Source organism: Plectropomus leopardus, chromosome 22 (assembly GCF_008729295.1).
Source record: "Plectropomus leopardus isolate mb chromosome 22, YSFRI_Pleo_2.0, whole genome shotgun sequence".
Taxonomy (NCBI): domain Eukaryota; kingdom Metazoa; phylum Chordata; class Actinopteri; order Perciformes; family Serranidae; genus Plectropomus; species Plectropomus leopardus.
In genome coordinates this window covers 5,040,256-5,058,001 of record NC_056484.1, presented here as the reverse complement: position 1 = coordinate 5,058,001, position 17,746 = coordinate 5,040,256, and the positions used below count along the sequence as shown (strand labels likewise).

The window sequence follows — 17,746 nt, the reverse complement described above, 5'->3', positions numbered from 1 at the left end:
GTAGAGGTATGTTGTTACCAGCCTTCAAAAAGCTGGTACAGTCTGAATCAGAACATGCAGATTTGCCAACTGTCACTCTGGCAGTTTGCCCTCTGAATCCTCGCTGCTTATCTCATCTATACTCAGGTAAAATGGATATGCAGCGCGAAGAACGTAACGTGTCAGCTGTCTGTGTTACCATGCTGCTATAAATAGCTGGCCTCGTGAAATCAGAATGTGTTTTTTGTTTTGTTTTTTTCCACAGGCACGTCAGATTCTGGAGCGAGAGTACAATAATCTGCTGGCGCTGGGCACCGACAGGAGACTGGATGAGGTGAGCTCAACCTACAACACTGACCTCATGACAGATGAAGCTCATGTCAGACCACCTAACAATTGGCCTATCGCTAAGCCCCGCCCTTGAACACCACGAGAAATTCACATTTCATGCAGCTACACAATGCACTCGGACATCCTACCTGTAGACCTCCAAAGAAAAGCAGCAGAAATTTCATTTGGTTTTATTTAAATTTATGCAGTTATAACTAAAAAAAATTGTCAAACAATGTGCATGGGGTAAATGTAACACTGATATGAGGTATCCTGAGAGGCTAGAGAATGGAGTGTATTTTCTCCCGTTCCCTAAACCTCACATAAACAGAGCAAAGTGACTCCTTTGGATTAAGCTGTGTGGCACATAAAGCCATTAATGTTATGACCATGGACTGGATATAAAGCTTGATGATGCACTGCTATCTTGCGCTGGTGATGTAATTCGAAGCTGGAGTCTGCGCAGTTGCAATATCTGTGGTGGGGGAGTTCCCACCAAAACCAGTCCCTAGCAGAGCCACTGAATACAAATGCATGGATTGCCTGTCACATCAACAGTTTTTGTGCAATCTCTCTCACTACCAGAGGAGGGAGACAAAAGTTCAGCACTCCAGCTTCAAGAAATTGTGGAAAAAGGGACCATTTGTCATCTTACCCCTGCAATAATAACATATAACACAGAGACATCTTTAAAACCTTACCCTCACTTAAGTGGCGTGACAAGTGAGGGTGCATCACTGCAAAATTTCCGAGCTATTATTAAGGATTGTTCATTTTAATTTTAATGAGAGTGATATTTATCTGTCCATCAGTGTGACGACAAAGACTTCCGAGGTCCATCGTGGCGGAGGCAGTTCCCGCCCCGGGACGTTCACGGTATAAGCATGATGCCCGGATCAGCTGAGACACTCCCTGCTGGATTCCGTCTCACCGCCACCTCTGGTCACTCCCGAAGGTTGCCCCCTGAGGGTAAGTGTCTGTTTATGTACCTCAACTCACCCACTGCCAGATTTTGTTATTTTTAATAGTGCATGAAACTTGTTAAAGGTGGATAATGTCTGAAAAGTTGCCTCAAAGGCAAAGCAAAGGTTAAATCCACCTGTTGCACCACACCTGAGCGCGGGAGTTGCTGCTCCTCGCTGTGTTGTGACTCTGTCTCTTGTTCTCTCCGACTCTGTGACGGCTGCTCTGCAGTCCTCTATGAGGCGCTGGATGACAGCCCTGACGACATGTATTTGGATTGGTTTCAAGGTCAGCTATGCCCCTCTGAGAGTTCTGGGCTTGTCGGCCCTGCGTGTCTGATTATTCTACATACACTCCCTCCTCTTCACATGGTCTCTGCCAACCACTGTCCGGCTGTATCTCTCCTTTTCTTTGTGGTCTCTCACCCTCGCCTCTCTCTTTCTCTACAACTCTCCAATCTCTCTGATATCAAACTCCAAGGGTGTTGTTTTGCAAAGTTGCAAAATAGTTGTCATTAGTCACCCTGGTTGTAAAAGCTGGGGGGTCAAGTTATGGATTAAGACCCATGCTTGCTTGGTTTAACCCTTGAAGTTCCAGTAATTAAGCAGCAAAACAAAAGGCGGCTGAGCGGTGCTATGTAAGTTGACCTGAATCAGGAGGTTTACATAGGGAACAAAATGTCTTGGATGTCTCAAGAACTCAAACTGACAGTTTGTGTCATTTTTCATCCCTCTGCTGTTAAAAGAGGACACTGGCTGAAATAGGCTTCCATTAAAAATTCCACTCTATCTCAACTTGGTTCTTATAGTTTTGGTCATATCAATTTGCTCTGATAATAATGTGCTCAAAGTAACTGCAGAGATCTGGCAACACAGTGGCATTGCTTCAACAAAATCAGACACGGCAGAAACAAAGTCACACAGGTTGTAAACAATTTAAAACAACTTAATTTGGGTAAAATGAAAACTGAGTGCACCCAAAGGAATTCCTGACTGCACTGGAAAACTGTGTGCGCACACTTATTGTAATTACGGTAATGTCAAAGCCTCTTCGTGCAGGAAGTTGCAGTCTAAGATAAATGTTTTCTTTGCTCTCTCTCTCTCTCTAAATTTCCAGATGGTGTTTAAAACCTGTGTGATCTTATCTGACTTTGTTGAGTGCTCATGTATTTTGCCCCCTCCAACTTTGTAGTGATGTTCCTGTATTCCCAGATCTCAGCAATTAAAGGAATACCTCACTAGATTTTGGTTGATTTCCAGTTTTGTTGGTCTGGTCCGGTGTATGGGCTTAAACTGGTTTGATTTTAGGCCAAACGGCTGATCCAACATTTGTCATAGCATAAGCCACATAACAAAGGTTTCACCCTTTGTAACCTTGACCTGATTTCTTTCAAAAACATGGGTTAACATGATATCATGCTCATAAACAGCTTAATGGAGCCACTACTGTTTGACAGGCTGTGTGCAATTACTGCCGAGCCAAGCGGCAACATGACATCACATTTTTGAAGGGTCCTGAATGGGGACGTGCAGTGCATGTTTTGTATGCTTACTGCAACTTTCATATGTTTTTCGGGTTAACCAGCAGAGATATGGCAAGGTTAGTCTCTCAAGAAAAAAGTACCAATAGGGTAACATTTGGAAGTCAATGAAGAAGTCTTCTAACTGTCCACAAGTAACACAGTTTGGAGCTAAACGTTTGTTCGACACCCTGTTTTTATTTTTTCCTGTCACTCATGTTCATGGCTTACAGAAAGGCATACTAATGTTAACTACTTACAGTGGAAAGTGTATTCCTTACTTTTAGCAAGTTTTAATGTGTTTAAAAATACTTCATATGTGCACTTAATTTGGCAAAAAAGGTCTTTGCTAAGATACGACTGGAAATCATTCCTCTGCACTGATTTCAGCCAGTGTTCTCCTCTAACAAGGTGTTCCCAGTGACACTGAAACAGCCTTCTTGTGTTCCTCTGTCTCTTTTCTCTGTACTCCCTGGTCTGTGACGTCCACAACACGTCCACATTAAAATCTGCTGTTGTCCACTCAAAATTAAGACTTCCTTTGAGTGTGTGATACATGGCTTTTTTCTTCTGGGAGTGACACTAGAATTAATGTGCGAGAAAAGTGTTTTGCTTGTGATCTCACTCATACCGTTGAGGACATCTGATCTTGTGGCACATGTATAAGGGTGGAAGTGGGGGAATGTTTCCTTCTCACTCACTCACTCACACTGGGTCCATCAGAAGAAAAAGAAGCTTTAATGTTTAAAGATCTTTGTCTCTCGCTGTCTCCCCCTACAGTCGGACCCTCTGCAGTGCAGCGGCTGGACAGCTCCACGGTGAGAACCTACTCCTGCTGAGAGGAGGAAGAGAGGGACCTTAAACTGTACGCTGTATGTAACACAACACAGACTCTCGCTTTGTTAAATACACAGCTTTCCTCAGAAGTACTTAAAAACATAGTGGATTAAAGCGAAGATGGTCAATTGTTTCCCCAAGATTTATGTTTGTCTCTTGGACTTGGCGTGCCTGTGCATTTCTTTTGCCAGGTAGCTGTGATAAGGTGATAGAAGACGGCAGGGCGAGCAGTGAGCTACCGTCTCATACTGATGTCTCCTCTTTAATGTTTGTCCAAAAAAGATGAGTCAGACATGGTCCAAGCTTTAGAAATCTGCTTCAAATAAATGAGGAGTTCAGTGCCTTACACAGAGATGAGTTCAAAGTCCATTTACATGTTTATTATAGTTCAAGGCTCCTAAAAATAAACCTTATGATACTTATCCAGACTTTCCGGATTACAGAGTGAGCTCGCCCTAGTTTAATTTCCAAACTGTTTTCTTGGTACTGCCAGGTGCAGTAAAAAAAACTGTTATCTCTCTCAAGTATTTGCTTTGATTTGACTACACTGTCTCTCTACATCTGTCGTGTCAACCTAATGCAAATGACTAAGATGACACTGAATTCTGCTTTGCTTTTTAGCAGTCTAGCTCAGATTGTAAAATCATAGTATTGTATGACATAAAAAATAATGTAGAATGCAATTAAGTCGTGGTATGTAATGCCATAAAAACACAATAGTGAACAAGGGTTCTCTCTGGGTCTTGTTCACGAGTGCGGGAAGGATGGAACAGGAGATCGACAGGCGGTGCAGCGTCTGCAGTAATGCGGACGCTGCACCGATCTGTCGTGGTGAAGAGGTAGCTGAGCCGAAAGGCAAAGCTCTCAATTTACCGGTCGATCTCCATTCCTACCCTCACCTATGGTCACGAGCTTTGGGTAGTGACCGAAAGAACAAGATCACGGGTACAAGCAGCTGAAATGAGCTTCCTCCATAGGGTGGCTAGGCTCTCCCTTAGAGATAGGGTGAGAAGCTCGGTCATCCTGGAGGAGCTCGGAGTAGAGCCGCTGCTCCTCCGCTTTTCAAAGTGCACCTCTTACGATGTATTCACACAGTAACTCAGCTGCCATCACAAAGCGTTTTAGGCAACTTTCTGCAGTGAGTACAACAGGCAAGAAAATGTTGAAGTCCTAAACCAGTATCATTACAATCCTACAGAATGTAATAAGTGCTGAGGCTAGAGGCACAGTAGACAGATAATAATGATATAATGCTCTGACTGCAGGCCTATCATAAAACAGAGCAATGTTAGGAAAATAAATAACACGACATCTACAGGGAGAGAGAGAGAGAGGGAAGACAAAGCTTGGGGAGGGGGTTATTCTGCTGGAAAAAGTTTGTGAGTTACATCGTTATAACAATAATTTTGTGATTCCAAAGAATTTGCTCATGCCATCAAGCATGCTGTGGGCTGTTTCAAAGGCTTTCATCAGCTTATTTTTATAAGTACTCCCACACAGCAAAAAAAGACAATAGAGTACAAAGTGTAGTGAGAGCAAAGGGTTGAATTCTGGTATGGTGTGCAAAACAGATTCAATGTAACTGTACTCTGCATACAGTATAACTGTCTTAGCTTTCAGAATTTATATTTTTCTTCTGCTGTAAGATGCCACCACAAAAAAAAAAACAAAAAAACAATTACACACAGGGCAAGATTTGCATAGACGCATCCACCCAAAAAACAGCATCATTACCATGGTGGTGTGTCACTACGTTGCTCTTTTGAATGAGGGTGTCCTGAATTTGTCTACAATTTGTACTGTTACCTTTACTTTCTATGAAACTTTGGGGAAAAGAGAAAAAAAGATTAAAAAAAAAAACAATTTAATGAAAGAGAAGTCAAATAGTAGAGTCAAAATTTAATTTGAGAATGTGATTAGGGCCCGAGCACCGACCGGTTCGAGAGGTGTAAGAAAATATTGATACACTTGAAGACATAGTACACAATCACTTACTTCACTACTTACCATTTTGGGTAATTTTTGATGACATATACTACACTATGAAGGTTTTGGGTCATTTTTGACGACATACTATTAGGGGTGTAAGAAAATATGGATACACTTGAGTATCGCCGTACTTTGCGTCGGGATACTGTATCGATATTCAAAAATACAATATCGATTTTTAATAGGCCGCTTTCTTTGCGTTCATACTGGAGTTGCGCTTCATTTTGTGTTGTGTTTAAACATCCGGACCGCTGGAGGCAGTGTTGCATTTTCGGCCAATTCACTCTTCTTCAACTTAACAACACACGAAGAAGAAAGTCGTGCTATACACAACATTGAGCTGTGAGACAACAGCTGAAGTGAGAGTTCATTTTGGCGTCCACAACAAAGAAGACACTAAAAACTTCACCAGGAGCCATGCTGTTTGCAAAATGCGTCACGCCAAAGTCAAATAGTCGGGAAATACAACGAATCTGAGAGCACACTTGTCAAGACACCACCGTGATGTGCAGCAAACGGAGAAGCTAACGGCTAATAAAAAGTCGCTTTCACGTATGACGCTTGGACGTGCAGGACCACTGAATCGTACGTCACATTACAGATGAGTGGAAGCTGGATTCACATGTGCTACAAACAAGAGAGCAATGCATGACAGTCACACGGGAGAAAACATCGCAGCGTTACTGAAGGAGGCTGTAACCGTCAATGCATCAAACATGAACGTAGCGGCTGAACTTGCAGAGTGCAAAAAGCACTGAAATGGTCAGAAGTGGCGCGACTACTCGCCAGCATCAGACGTGTAACTTCTCTGAAGCTCTGATGAAGGATGCCACCTTGGTAATGTCAGAGGAGAGCATGCCCACTCTGTCATCGCATCACTCCAGGCCAAGCTTGTCATCCAGAAAGCCTGGATGACAGTGAGACAGTGAAGGACATCAAGGCTGCTGCAGCACAAGATCTGGGAAAGAGATATGCCAAAGAGAGGGAGACAGTGTGCATGGCGTCAACTCTTGATCCTAGGTTTAAGGATCTGCCCTTTCTGTGTGAAGCAGAGGCCAAAGAGACCTAGTCCAAGATGACTGATGCTGTGGTGGCTGTCATCAAAAAGCAACAGAATGTAAGTAAATAATTATAAGGTTATTTGTTTTTATTACATACATTAAAGGTTATATACATTAAAGTGGATAGATTTGAGTAAATACAAATAAAATATATTGACCATATAGTTTTAATAGTTGTGCAAATGGGTGAATTTGGGCTCAGGTTGTGTTTTTGTAGTTAAAGTAAATTTACTGTAACAGGTAATACTAATTTGATTTGATGTTTTTCAGCAGCAAGAACAGCTGGACAATCAAGTGGAGGACACTGACCAGTCCGAGCCAGAGGAGGTTGATCACCCAGTCCCCCCATGAAGAGACCGAGGAGCTCATGTGCATTGGCTGACTCGCTTGGAGCTGCATTTGTCTCTGCCAAAGACAATGCTGCACCAAAAACTGCACATGATGCTGCTGCAGCTGAGATTAACTGGTTTAGAGAGGAAGCTCCTTTGTCACTCCAAGAAAATCCTTGTAATTGAACATGAGCATGAGTACCCTCAGCTCTCCACAGTAGCAAAAGTGTTTCCTGTGCATTCCTGGAAATAAGTGTCTCTGCGGAGAGAGTTTTTCTCCACCGCAGGAGACATCATAACTGCACCGAGAAGTGTTGAAAGTTAAAAGCATGTGAGACAATGTTCACCACTTGTGTTTTTTGTTTACATATCAGTGTTTACTTTCTGAATCCCGTGAGCACTTTATTTTTCATTGATATAGGCAGATGTATTTTCCTTTGTTCAGATTGCACAAAAAATAATATTGATGATGTTAAAGGCAGGGGCTAGCATCTGTTTTCTTGTTACTACTTGAGATATTAAACAAACTACTATACAACAGAATGCGAACTTTTAAAGCAGGATCTACAAATCTATACTGTAATTATTTTTTGTTAATTTGTTTACTCAAAGAATGCAGGCACTTGCTAAGACGCACAGATGTGATGGTTCCTTTGCTCACGGTGGAATGTTTACTGACTGTCACTGACTTTGATAAAAAAAAAACTAAAGTTTTTTACTTTTTACTCAGATTTTATGTGTGTTTCTTTATATTATGACATTTTTCCTGAAATAGATTTTTAAAAATAAATTTAAAAAAATTGCAATATATCGGCTTGCTTACAGTATCGCAATATATATCGAATCGTGACCCCTGTATCATAAACATATCGTATTGCCAGTTTCATGCCAATACACAGCCCTTTGTACAGATGAGGGTGTAAAGAGCATATTGCAAGTGGTGTGAGGAGGTTTAGCTCAGTGGGTTAGGCAGCCGGTTGGTGTCTCTGAGATTGTGGGATCAAGCCCCAGTCAGGGCAGGCAACTTTTTAAAGATTATTGTCCAAACAGTTTCTAAATTACCTCAGATTTTACTTTGACATTTCTTTGCATATATTTCTTGATTTTGACAGAGTATCACAAGCCGTGTCTAAACTGTATGAATCTACAGTCAAATGATATTTTATGGCATAGATAAAATATTGACTGATATAAGGGTCATATGGTGTTGAAAGGAAAAATTCAGTTTCAGCAGTGATGTCTGTCAAAAACTTGACTGATATATGAGTCAGGCCGATATTCCTTGACGCATCTGCCGATACTGGTTTTACCTGTTTCTGGACAACGTCACCTGATTTTTCACCCAAAACGATATATTACTCAATTTACATGTTTTAATTTGCTCTGCAATATCACAATCAGTGTCTAAACTATGAATCTACAGCCAAATTATATTTTATGGTATAAATAAAATAAAATATCTGCTAATATCTGTCTGCTGTGCTGAAACAAGGGTCATATGGTGTTGAAAGGTAAAATTCAGTATCGACTGATATATGAGTTAGGCCGATATTTCTTGATGTCGACAGACGCATCTGCTGATATTGGTTTTACCTGTTTCTGGACAACTTCACCTGATTTATCAGCCAAAACGATATATATATATATATATTTCATCTCACAATACAGGGGTCACAATTCAATATTGCGATACAGTAAACAAGGCGATATATTGCGATTTTCTACTTTATTATTTTAAAATCTGTTTTAGGAAAAATGTCATGATGTAAAAAAACACAAAATCTGAGTAAAAGGTGAAAACTAATTTTTTATTAAAGTCAGTGACAGTAAGTCAGTAAACATTCCATCTTGTGCAATCTGAGCAAAGGAACTATAACATTTGTGCAGTCTTAGTAAAGGAAATAACATATTTTCAGAATATCAAATAAAACAAATAAAGTGCCTGCATTCTTTGAGTAAACAAAGTAACAAAAAAAAACTTAGAATATAGATTTGTAGATCCTGCTTTAAAGGTTCACATTCTGTTGTATGGCAGTTTGTTTAATACCTCAAGTAGTTACAAGAAAGTGTAAAATAGATACTGGCCCCTGGCCTTTAATATCATCAATACTATTTTTTGTGCAATCTGAACAAAGGAAAATACATCTGCCTGTATCAATGAAAAATAAAGTGCCTGCAGGATTCAGAAAGTAAAGTGAAATGTAAACAAAAAATAAAAATGGTGAACATTCTCTATTGTTTTTAACTTTCAAGTGTTATTCCAGTTTGTCAGTTCTTATTTTTTAATGTCAAGGTTGTTGTGGATGATGATGAATCGGTCAACATGTCGAGCTTTGAGGACACTTCTCGGTGCAGTTATGATGTCTCCTGCGGTGGAGAAAACTCTCTGCAGAGACACTTATTCAGGAATGCACAGGAAACACTTTTGCTACTGTGGAGAGCTGAGGGTACTCATGCTCATGCTAAATTAAGAGGATTTTCTTGGAGTGACAAAGGAGTTTCCTCTCTTAACCAGTTAATCTCAGCTGCAGCAGCATCATGTGCAGTTTTTTGGTGCAGCATTGTCTTTGGCAGAGACAAACGCAGCTCCAAGCGAGTCAGCCAATGCAAATGAGCTCTCGGTCTCTTCATGGGGGGACTGGGTGATCAACCTCCTCTGGCTCGGACTGGTCAGTCTCCTCCACTTGATTGTCCAGCTGTTCTTGCTGCTGAAAAACATCAAATCAAACTAGTATTACTGTTACAGTAAATTTACTTTAACTACCAAAACACAATCTGAGCCCAAATTCACCCATTTGCACATTTCTTTTTTTCTTTTCTCCTTTTTTTTCATAATTATCCAAGTCCAACTATTAAAACTATATGGTCAATATGTTTTATTTGTATTTACTCAGATTTATACACTTTAAATGTAATAAAAAACAAATAACCTTATAATTATTTACTTACATTCTGTTGCTTTTTGATGACAGCCACCACAGCATCAGTCATCTTGGACTAGTCCCTCTTTGGCCTCTGCTTCACACAGAAAGGGCAGATCCTTAAACCTAGGATCAAGAGCTGACGCCATGCACACTGTCTCCCTCTCTTTGGCATATCTCTTTCCCGGATCTTGTGCCTGCAGCAGCCTTGATGTCCTTCACTGTCTCACTGTCAGGCTTTCTTCTGTGCCCAATGACAAGCTTGGCCTGGAGTGATGCGATGACAGAGTGGGCATGCTCTCCTCTGACATTACCAAGGTGGCATCCTTCATCAGAGCTTCACAGTCTTGAGAACTCATTCAGTGTGAAAGTATCCTTTTCACTTCGTCTGACCTCTGTGTGAAAGGAGTGCTGCACAGATGGCTGGTCTTTGTTCTAAAAAATTCTCCATCATTTCATAAGAGCTGATCCACCTTGTGACATCTGTGATGAACCTGTGTTGATCCGGCTGATCCTCCCGCCACCTCTGGCAATCTCCGTGCCTTCTGCCACGGGAGATTCAGGCTGTGTGCAAAGCATCGCACGCAGGTCATCTCTGCAAGTTCAGCCACTAAGTTCGTGTTGGATGCATTGTCGGTTACAATGACGGATTCTTTTGCCGATAGTATCTATCTGCAGGCTTGCAGGCAGCAGTTTCAGGACCAAAGATCTAGGACCCTCGTTTTTCGCAACAGCGCCACCCAGTGAATTGGATGAATGCCAAAATACAGGTTTATTCCACCAAAATAGTACAATAATAGTACTTTAAAGGATACACTCTGAACTGAACAGAGCGTAAATACTGAATATGAATTAAGTTTACTTTGTTTAAAATGAGACACAAATATTGGGGAATTGAACAGAGAAATGAGCAACAATTAGCCACACATCAGCATTGTGTAATGTTAATGTTAAACTATGGCAGTACCACAATTAAAGGCACTAACGTTAACATATGCTTTAGATAACATTAACATTAACCTACATGCTAACTCTAGCTGCCCCTAGTCAGTTCAGACGTTACTATTAATGTCAGCTGATAACTTAAAACAGATCATGACATACTTTTATCTTTGGGAAATGTATGCAGGCTACTGGAAAGACTTAATCCAACATTATCAGTGTGTGTATAGATCCATGGTGTGCATGGCACGCCCCTTCTTCTTTTTGTGTTACGTTTTGAGCAGAAGAGTGAATTGGCTGAAGATACAACACTGCCACCAGCGGTCCGGGTGTTTAAACACAACACGAAATGAAGCGCAGCTACAGTATGAACATATAGGAAACGGCTGATTAAAAATCTACATTTTATTGTTGAATGTCGATACAGTATCCTGACGCAAAGTATTGCGATACTCGTGATGTATCGATATTTCCTTACACCCGTATGTTGTCAAAAATGACCCAAAAACGTCATAGTACTAAAATGTCTTAGAAAAAGACCCAGAATGGCACAAAAATGTCCATAGAGTTAAATGTTGTCAAAAATCACAAATAAAGTCATTGAGTAGTATGTCTTCAAAAACCACAGAAAAAATGTCACTGTAGCATGTCGACAAAAACCATAAAAAAACATAACAGTATAGTATGTCGTCAAAAATTATTTTAAAAAACGTTAAAGTATATTATGTTGATAACAATCAAGATTGAAACGTAAACACTATAGTATGTCATCAAGTTATGGAAAAATGTCATAAAACGCCGAAGACAGCAAATAAAAAAAAACTCTCACCAAATTTGTGTTCACACAAACTAATTACAAGGCAAAAAATCAAATATACATCAATTATTTCAGAAAATATGTGATGATCTTCCCCTTCTTGTCTTTAGTAGCCTCACCGACGTCACTCTGCTCATTTAAACTACTTCTCTTCTCTCCCTACAGGTACAGTTCTAAATGGCGATTAACAAGTGGAGCTCTGGACAGGCCAACCTGCGAGGAACAAACCACTCTGACGACACGCACTGCCAAGAAGCCCTGACCCCTTTCCCCCCCAACCCTCTTCTTCCTCTTTTCTCCTAAAATGGGCACCACATGTCGGTGCTAAACTGTCCTGCAGGCTGCCCCGCTGTCACCATTTCTACCTTTTACATGTACAGTAACTTGTCGAAGCATAACGTACTGTGTATTTCTTCTACAGGAGATGTGTAGGTTATCTGTAAATAAATATGCCATTTTTAAATATACAACACACATCTATGTATAAAAAGATATATTCAGAGTTTGTGCAAAAAAAAAAGTCCCTGCCACCTCATTTAGTGGACCATAGATTAATATATGCTGCTCTTTAAACTGTCTCCATATTACCACCGCCCTCTTTAGATCATTTTGTACATATGGTTTTATTTTTTCATTGTGCTGTAATGATGATAAACCTGTGCTGCACCATAGAGAGAGGAAGAGACTGGATGTTGTGTGAAAACCTGCCCTTCTAGTGGTGTCTAAGAACCACTTTGAGCCCCACAACAAAAACCCCATTATCCTTTCTTACAGACTCGCTATCGTAACACGAGCATTTTAACAGGACATGTCGATGCAACCGGACGGACATGACAAGCACTTTGATACAACCGCATCAACTCAATGGACTCTTTAGTAGCCAAGGACAAAAACAAGAGACGCCCATTTGCTCTCTTGAAGTCGCACAAAACTTCTTCTCAGAGAACAAAAAAAAAAAAAAAGCAGGACGTCATTCATAGAACCTGTCCACTTGTTGTACTGTATGTTTTGTCAGGCGATACATTAACAAAAATGGACAACTACACACTCAGCCGAGCTGGCCTTCTCCCCCAACCCCTCAGATACTAGAACAGAGGAAATAACTGAAGACAGACTATGCTTTAGCTCATCAGTGTGCATAGAGTGTATATGACCATGTTGAAGTGAGGTGACATTTAATGACAAACCTGTTGCTTGCTGTGACTTACATTGGTGTGTAACTGTTAACTCTTTGTTTTCCGTCAGAGTTTCCAGGGTAACCTATCGTATGGCCTGATATCTGTCTTTTAGTTATTTCTGATGGACGACTCCAACAAGTCTCTTTAAATTTGTTTTTTTTTACATCTTCGATTTGCACGAACAATGAATCATTTTTTTTGTGTACCCATTCTTTTTTTTATTTATTACTTCTTGTACTTTGGTCAAAACTAAGTGGTGAGCAAGCAAATTTTCATTGTCAATAAAAAAAAAAAAAACTACCGTCAGTGAATGAGCTGTCTTTTTTTTCATTCATAATTCAGCATGTTTATGGTTAAACATTAGCTGTGCCTTGCCTCTGCTCATTAACTATGCATGTGCAAAGAATGTTAGTAAATTTAAGCTCACATTATTACTCAGATAACATAAAAATGAGGTAATTTCACTGTTAAAAATGGAAATGTTAATCAACATGCTACACAATGGCGCGTATCTCTGAGCTATAATAAGCACTTTTCAGCCAATTTTTAGAGGGGTCAAAATTTGAGATTTTTGCCTTACTATACTATGCAATTTTCGTTCATTTTTTCAACATGCTATATTATGACTTTTTGGCCTTTTTTTGCCCCTGTTTTCAACATGCTACGCAATGGCGCATATCTCTGAGCTATAATAAGCACTTTTCAGCCAACTTTGAGACGGGTCAAAATTTCAGATTTTTGCCTTACTATACTATGCGATTTTCGGTCATTTTTTCAACATGCTATATTATGACTTTTTGGCCTTTTTTTTAGCCGTTTTTTCAACATGCTACGCAATGGTGCATCTTTCTGAGCTATAATAAGCACTTTTCAGCCAATTTTGAAATGGGTTAAAATTTGAGATTTTTTGCCTTACTATACTATGCGATTTTCGGTCACTTTTTCAACATGCTATATTATGACTTTTTGGCCTTTCTTTAGCCGTTTTTTCAACATGCTACGCAATGGCGCGTATCGTTGCGCTATAATAAGCACTTTTCAGCCAATTTTTAGACGGGTCAAAATTTGAGATTTTTGCCTTACTATACTATGCGATTTTCGTTCATTTTTTCAACATGCTATATTATGACTTTTTGGCCTTTTTTTGCCCCTGTTTTCAACATGCTACGCAATGGCGCGTATCTCTGAGCTATAACAAGCACTTTTCAGCCAATTTTGACAGGGGTCAAAATTTGAGATTTTTGCCTTACTATACTATGCGATTTTCGTTCATTTTTTCAACATGCTATATTATGACTTTTTGGCCTTTTTTTGCCCCTTTTTTCAACGTGCTACACTATGGCGCATCTCTCTGAGCTATAATAAGCAGTTTTTAGCCATTTTTGAGACGGGTCAAAATTTGAGATTTTTTGCCTTACTATACTATGCGATTTTTGGTCATTTTTTCAACATGCTATATTATGACTTTTGGCCTTTCTTAGCCTTTTTTTCAACATGCTATGCAATGGCGTGTATCTCTGAGCTCTAATGAGCAGTTTTCAGCCATTTTTGAGACGGGTCAAAATTAGATTTTTTTTCCTTAGTATACTATGCAAATTTTGGTCAATTTTTCAACATGCTAAATTATCAAGGTTTTTGGTCGTTTTTTCAACTTGCTACACTATAACACATCTCGACATGCTATTCTATGTTGTTTTAATTTCTCTTTTTGACATTTCATATTTTGACATTTTTTGCGATACTATAGTATGCGATTCTTCATCTTTTATTTAATATGTTTAAATATGAAGTTTTTGGTTGATTTTGGTCATTTTTTCAACATGGTATCAAATCTTTTTTGACATGTCATATTGTGACATTTTTTGCCATTCTAGAGTTTGTGATTCTTGTTTTATGAAATTATTGGTTGTTTTTGGTCATTTTTTTAACACGCATGTCATATTTTGACATTTTTTTGCTGTAGTAACTTTGCGATTTGTGGTCAAACAGCTGAAAACCACATAAAATGGCATGCACAGAGACATCATAGCATAGAATGTTACACAAATGGCCAAAAACACATAATAGCATGGTATGTTTAAAAAATGATCAAAACCCACCAAAAATGTCATAATATAGCATGTCGAAAAAATGACCGAAAACTTCATAGTATAGTATGGCGAAAAATGAAAAACGGACACTTTTGGTCGTTTTTTTCAACATGATATACTATGATGTGTCTAGACATGCTTCTAATGATGTATTAGAAGGCCTTGCACTCATTACATAGAAATTAGGACTTATTTGTGATTAAGGTTTTTGTTTAGTTACTGACTCTGTTAAGGTGACAACTGAGAGAACAATTTTTAGTATAGTAGTTCACCAATTTAACAGTTCCTTGTGTACGATGCAATCAATCTTTTTTTTTTTTTTTTTACTTCATAACATATTATGACCTCTTGTTTTAGGACATAGTTGACTATGAATTGTTCTGATATTTCTGTGGATTGCTATTTTGGAATATATAAATATGATACTTTTAATGACCTTTTGACTACATAACTTTGATTTTTTTTTTTTGGCATACTACCATGACTTTTTTATAGCATTTTTCTATCATATGAGTTTTTTTTTTCATTACTCAAATTCTGAATCACAAAATGAGATTAACTGTTTGCTGAGCGGCTGTCACACACCTTGTAAGGCTTGCCGTTGACCAGGTTGGCTAAAGAAGAGCGGGGGATCTTGCCAGAGCGCGTCTTCGGCAATCCTCGGACAAAAAGCACTTTCCTAAAGGCAGCCACTGGTCCAATGTTGTCTCTCACAAGCTTCACCATCTCATTTATGATCTCCTCTTGATTTTTCTCCACACCTGATACACACAGCAGATGAAGTTTGACACAACTTCGAATATACATACTCGTGCTAATTGTGTCTATTACTGCATTTATATGACTACATATTTAAAACTTTAAATATTCACATTTTATTGCTAAGCACAAGCACATTATACATACCTTCATTTTTTAATATTTAGACACTTATTCTAATTGTTTTTCTTGTAACTTTTTTGTTGTTCATTTTATTTATTATTTTGTATTTTTATGCAATTTACAGTCAGCACATTACATATAACATTAATATATTTTCTCATATCTATAACACCAATATATACATACTAATGCTCATTAGTAATTCTTGATAACGCTGTATTTCTGTTTTGTTTTACTCATGTTACATACTCAACACATTATACATCCTTTAGTTTTTGAATTTTTTGCATACTTGTTCTAATTGTTTTTATTACTTTATTTCAGTTTTATTTTTTATTTTATGCACTTTAGACTCAGCACATTACATTTTACATTATTATTATATCATGACATATTTATAATTTTAAATATTCACATACTTGTATTAATTGTTTATTAACATTACTGTATTTATATTTCATACGATTTTCACACATTTTTCATAGTCAGCACATTACACATGCTTTAATTTTTAAATATTGCTAGCAATTACTGGTGCTTATTGTTTTTGTTATTTCTGTATTTCTATTTAATTTTGTATTTTTAATTACTTTGTGTTGGTTTTTATTTCTCTTTGCTAGGCATCAGAACAACTGTAACAAATCAAAGTTTCCCCATGGGGATCAATAAAGTATCTTTCTTCAAAAAGACGAAAAACTAAACATGGCAAAATACTGTTACTGAAGGAGTCACAATGCAGAGATAATGTATATTACGATACTATTACTTCGCTTTAAATCTGACATGCCTCACCATTCTTGAGTACACACAGGGCCAAGGGAACAACCCCCTTCAGAGAGTCCTCCAGACCCACCACAGCACAGTCTCCTACTGCAGGATGCTGCAGCACTGACTGCAAAACACACACACACACACACACACACACGATATGGAACAGTTGCAAACAGTTTAAAATAATGTATAAAAACATGATTTTCATGAGGTACATTGATGAGGAGGGGGTTTCACAATCACTAGGTGTTTAAAGGGGTTGCTGTTTAATTTTTTTAAATTACTTCATATTTATTTTTCCTGAGTTTATCTTCTGCTTTTGTCTGTAAACAATAATGGAAAAATGAAGATATTTGATTTTGGGAAGGTGTATGTACGCATATATGTTTAGTTATTAAGAGAACAGGTTTAAATTAACTAGTTAGCTGGTTAATTAAAAATTCAATGACTTATGGAGAAGGGATGGGATTAAATAAATGTGTATTTCTTCTCACTCCTTTTCAAATATGTAAATCAAATCATCATGTGTTTGACCATTTCTTCAGCTTTATGTTTTTAATTGCCTTTAAATATTACTTTAAAAAATCTATTTTCCTTTTTCAAATGTTTGGAAAAAAATCAATCTAAATCAAAATAATACCCAAAAGAGGAGTTGGGAAAACCTTGTCCTACCTCCTCCAGCGCTCCAGCTGACAACCTGTGACCTGCCACATTGATGACATCATCAGATCGGGACATGATGTAAAGGAAGCCCTCCTCATCCACAAAACCTGCATCCATGGTGTCGTAGTAACCCTGATGGTTGAACAGGAAAAATGAAATCATGTTTTAGAATATTTGGAGCCTCAGAGAAGATATATGTGACTAAGGAGCGTCATAATCTGAGGGTCACTCCATTTGTTTATATATATATATGTATATATGTAAATATATGTAATGAAAGATTTCACCACTAGGGGGCCACCTTTTACCACACTTGTACCACAGCCTACTTTTAAATTATTAATCCAGTATCATAAAAGGACAATTGAGGGAACTTCAATTAAATTGAATTGTTCTTATAGAAAGTAAAGTACTGAAAAATCTGATAACTGTGCAAATTACTTAATGTCCAATGAACATCATAATCTGAGGAAAC

At 38.4% G+C, this 17,746-nt stretch overlaps 2 protein-coding genes across 2 annotated transcripts in view; one reads left to right on the top strand and one right to left on the bottom strand.

Annotated features, from left to right (window-relative positions):
* The window catches only part of ppfia2 (PTPRF interacting protein alpha 2), a 69,911-nt gene extending 57,776 nt beyond the window's left edge, over nt 1–12,135 (top strand). Inside the window, exons 26-29 of the mRNA XM_042511096.1 lie at nt 245–313; nt 1,122–1,278; nt 3,572–3,663; nt 11,853–12,135. Coding sequence (XP_042367030.1) covers nt 245–313; nt 1,122–1,278; nt 3,572–3,630 — 285 coding nt within the window. The 3' untranslated portion in view covers nt 3,631–3,663; nt 11,853–12,135. The remainder of the gene's footprint in view (nt 1–244; nt 314–1,121; nt 1,279–3,571; nt 3,664–11,852) is intronic.
* The window catches only part of acss3 (acyl-CoA synthetase short chain family member 3), a 55,443-nt gene continuing 47,331 nt past the window's right edge, over nt 9,635–17,746 (bottom strand). Inside the window, exons 13-16 of the mRNA XM_042511754.1 lie at nt 17,281–17,403; nt 16,630–16,729; nt 15,541–15,716; nt 9,635–9,715 (exon numbers count right to left, since the gene is read on the bottom strand). Of these exons, the coding sequence (XP_042367688.1) occupies nt 9,635–9,715; nt 15,541–15,716; nt 16,630–16,729; nt 17,281–17,403 (480 nt within the window). The remainder of the gene's footprint in view (nt 9,716–15,540; nt 15,717–16,629; nt 16,730–17,280; nt 17,404–17,746) is intronic.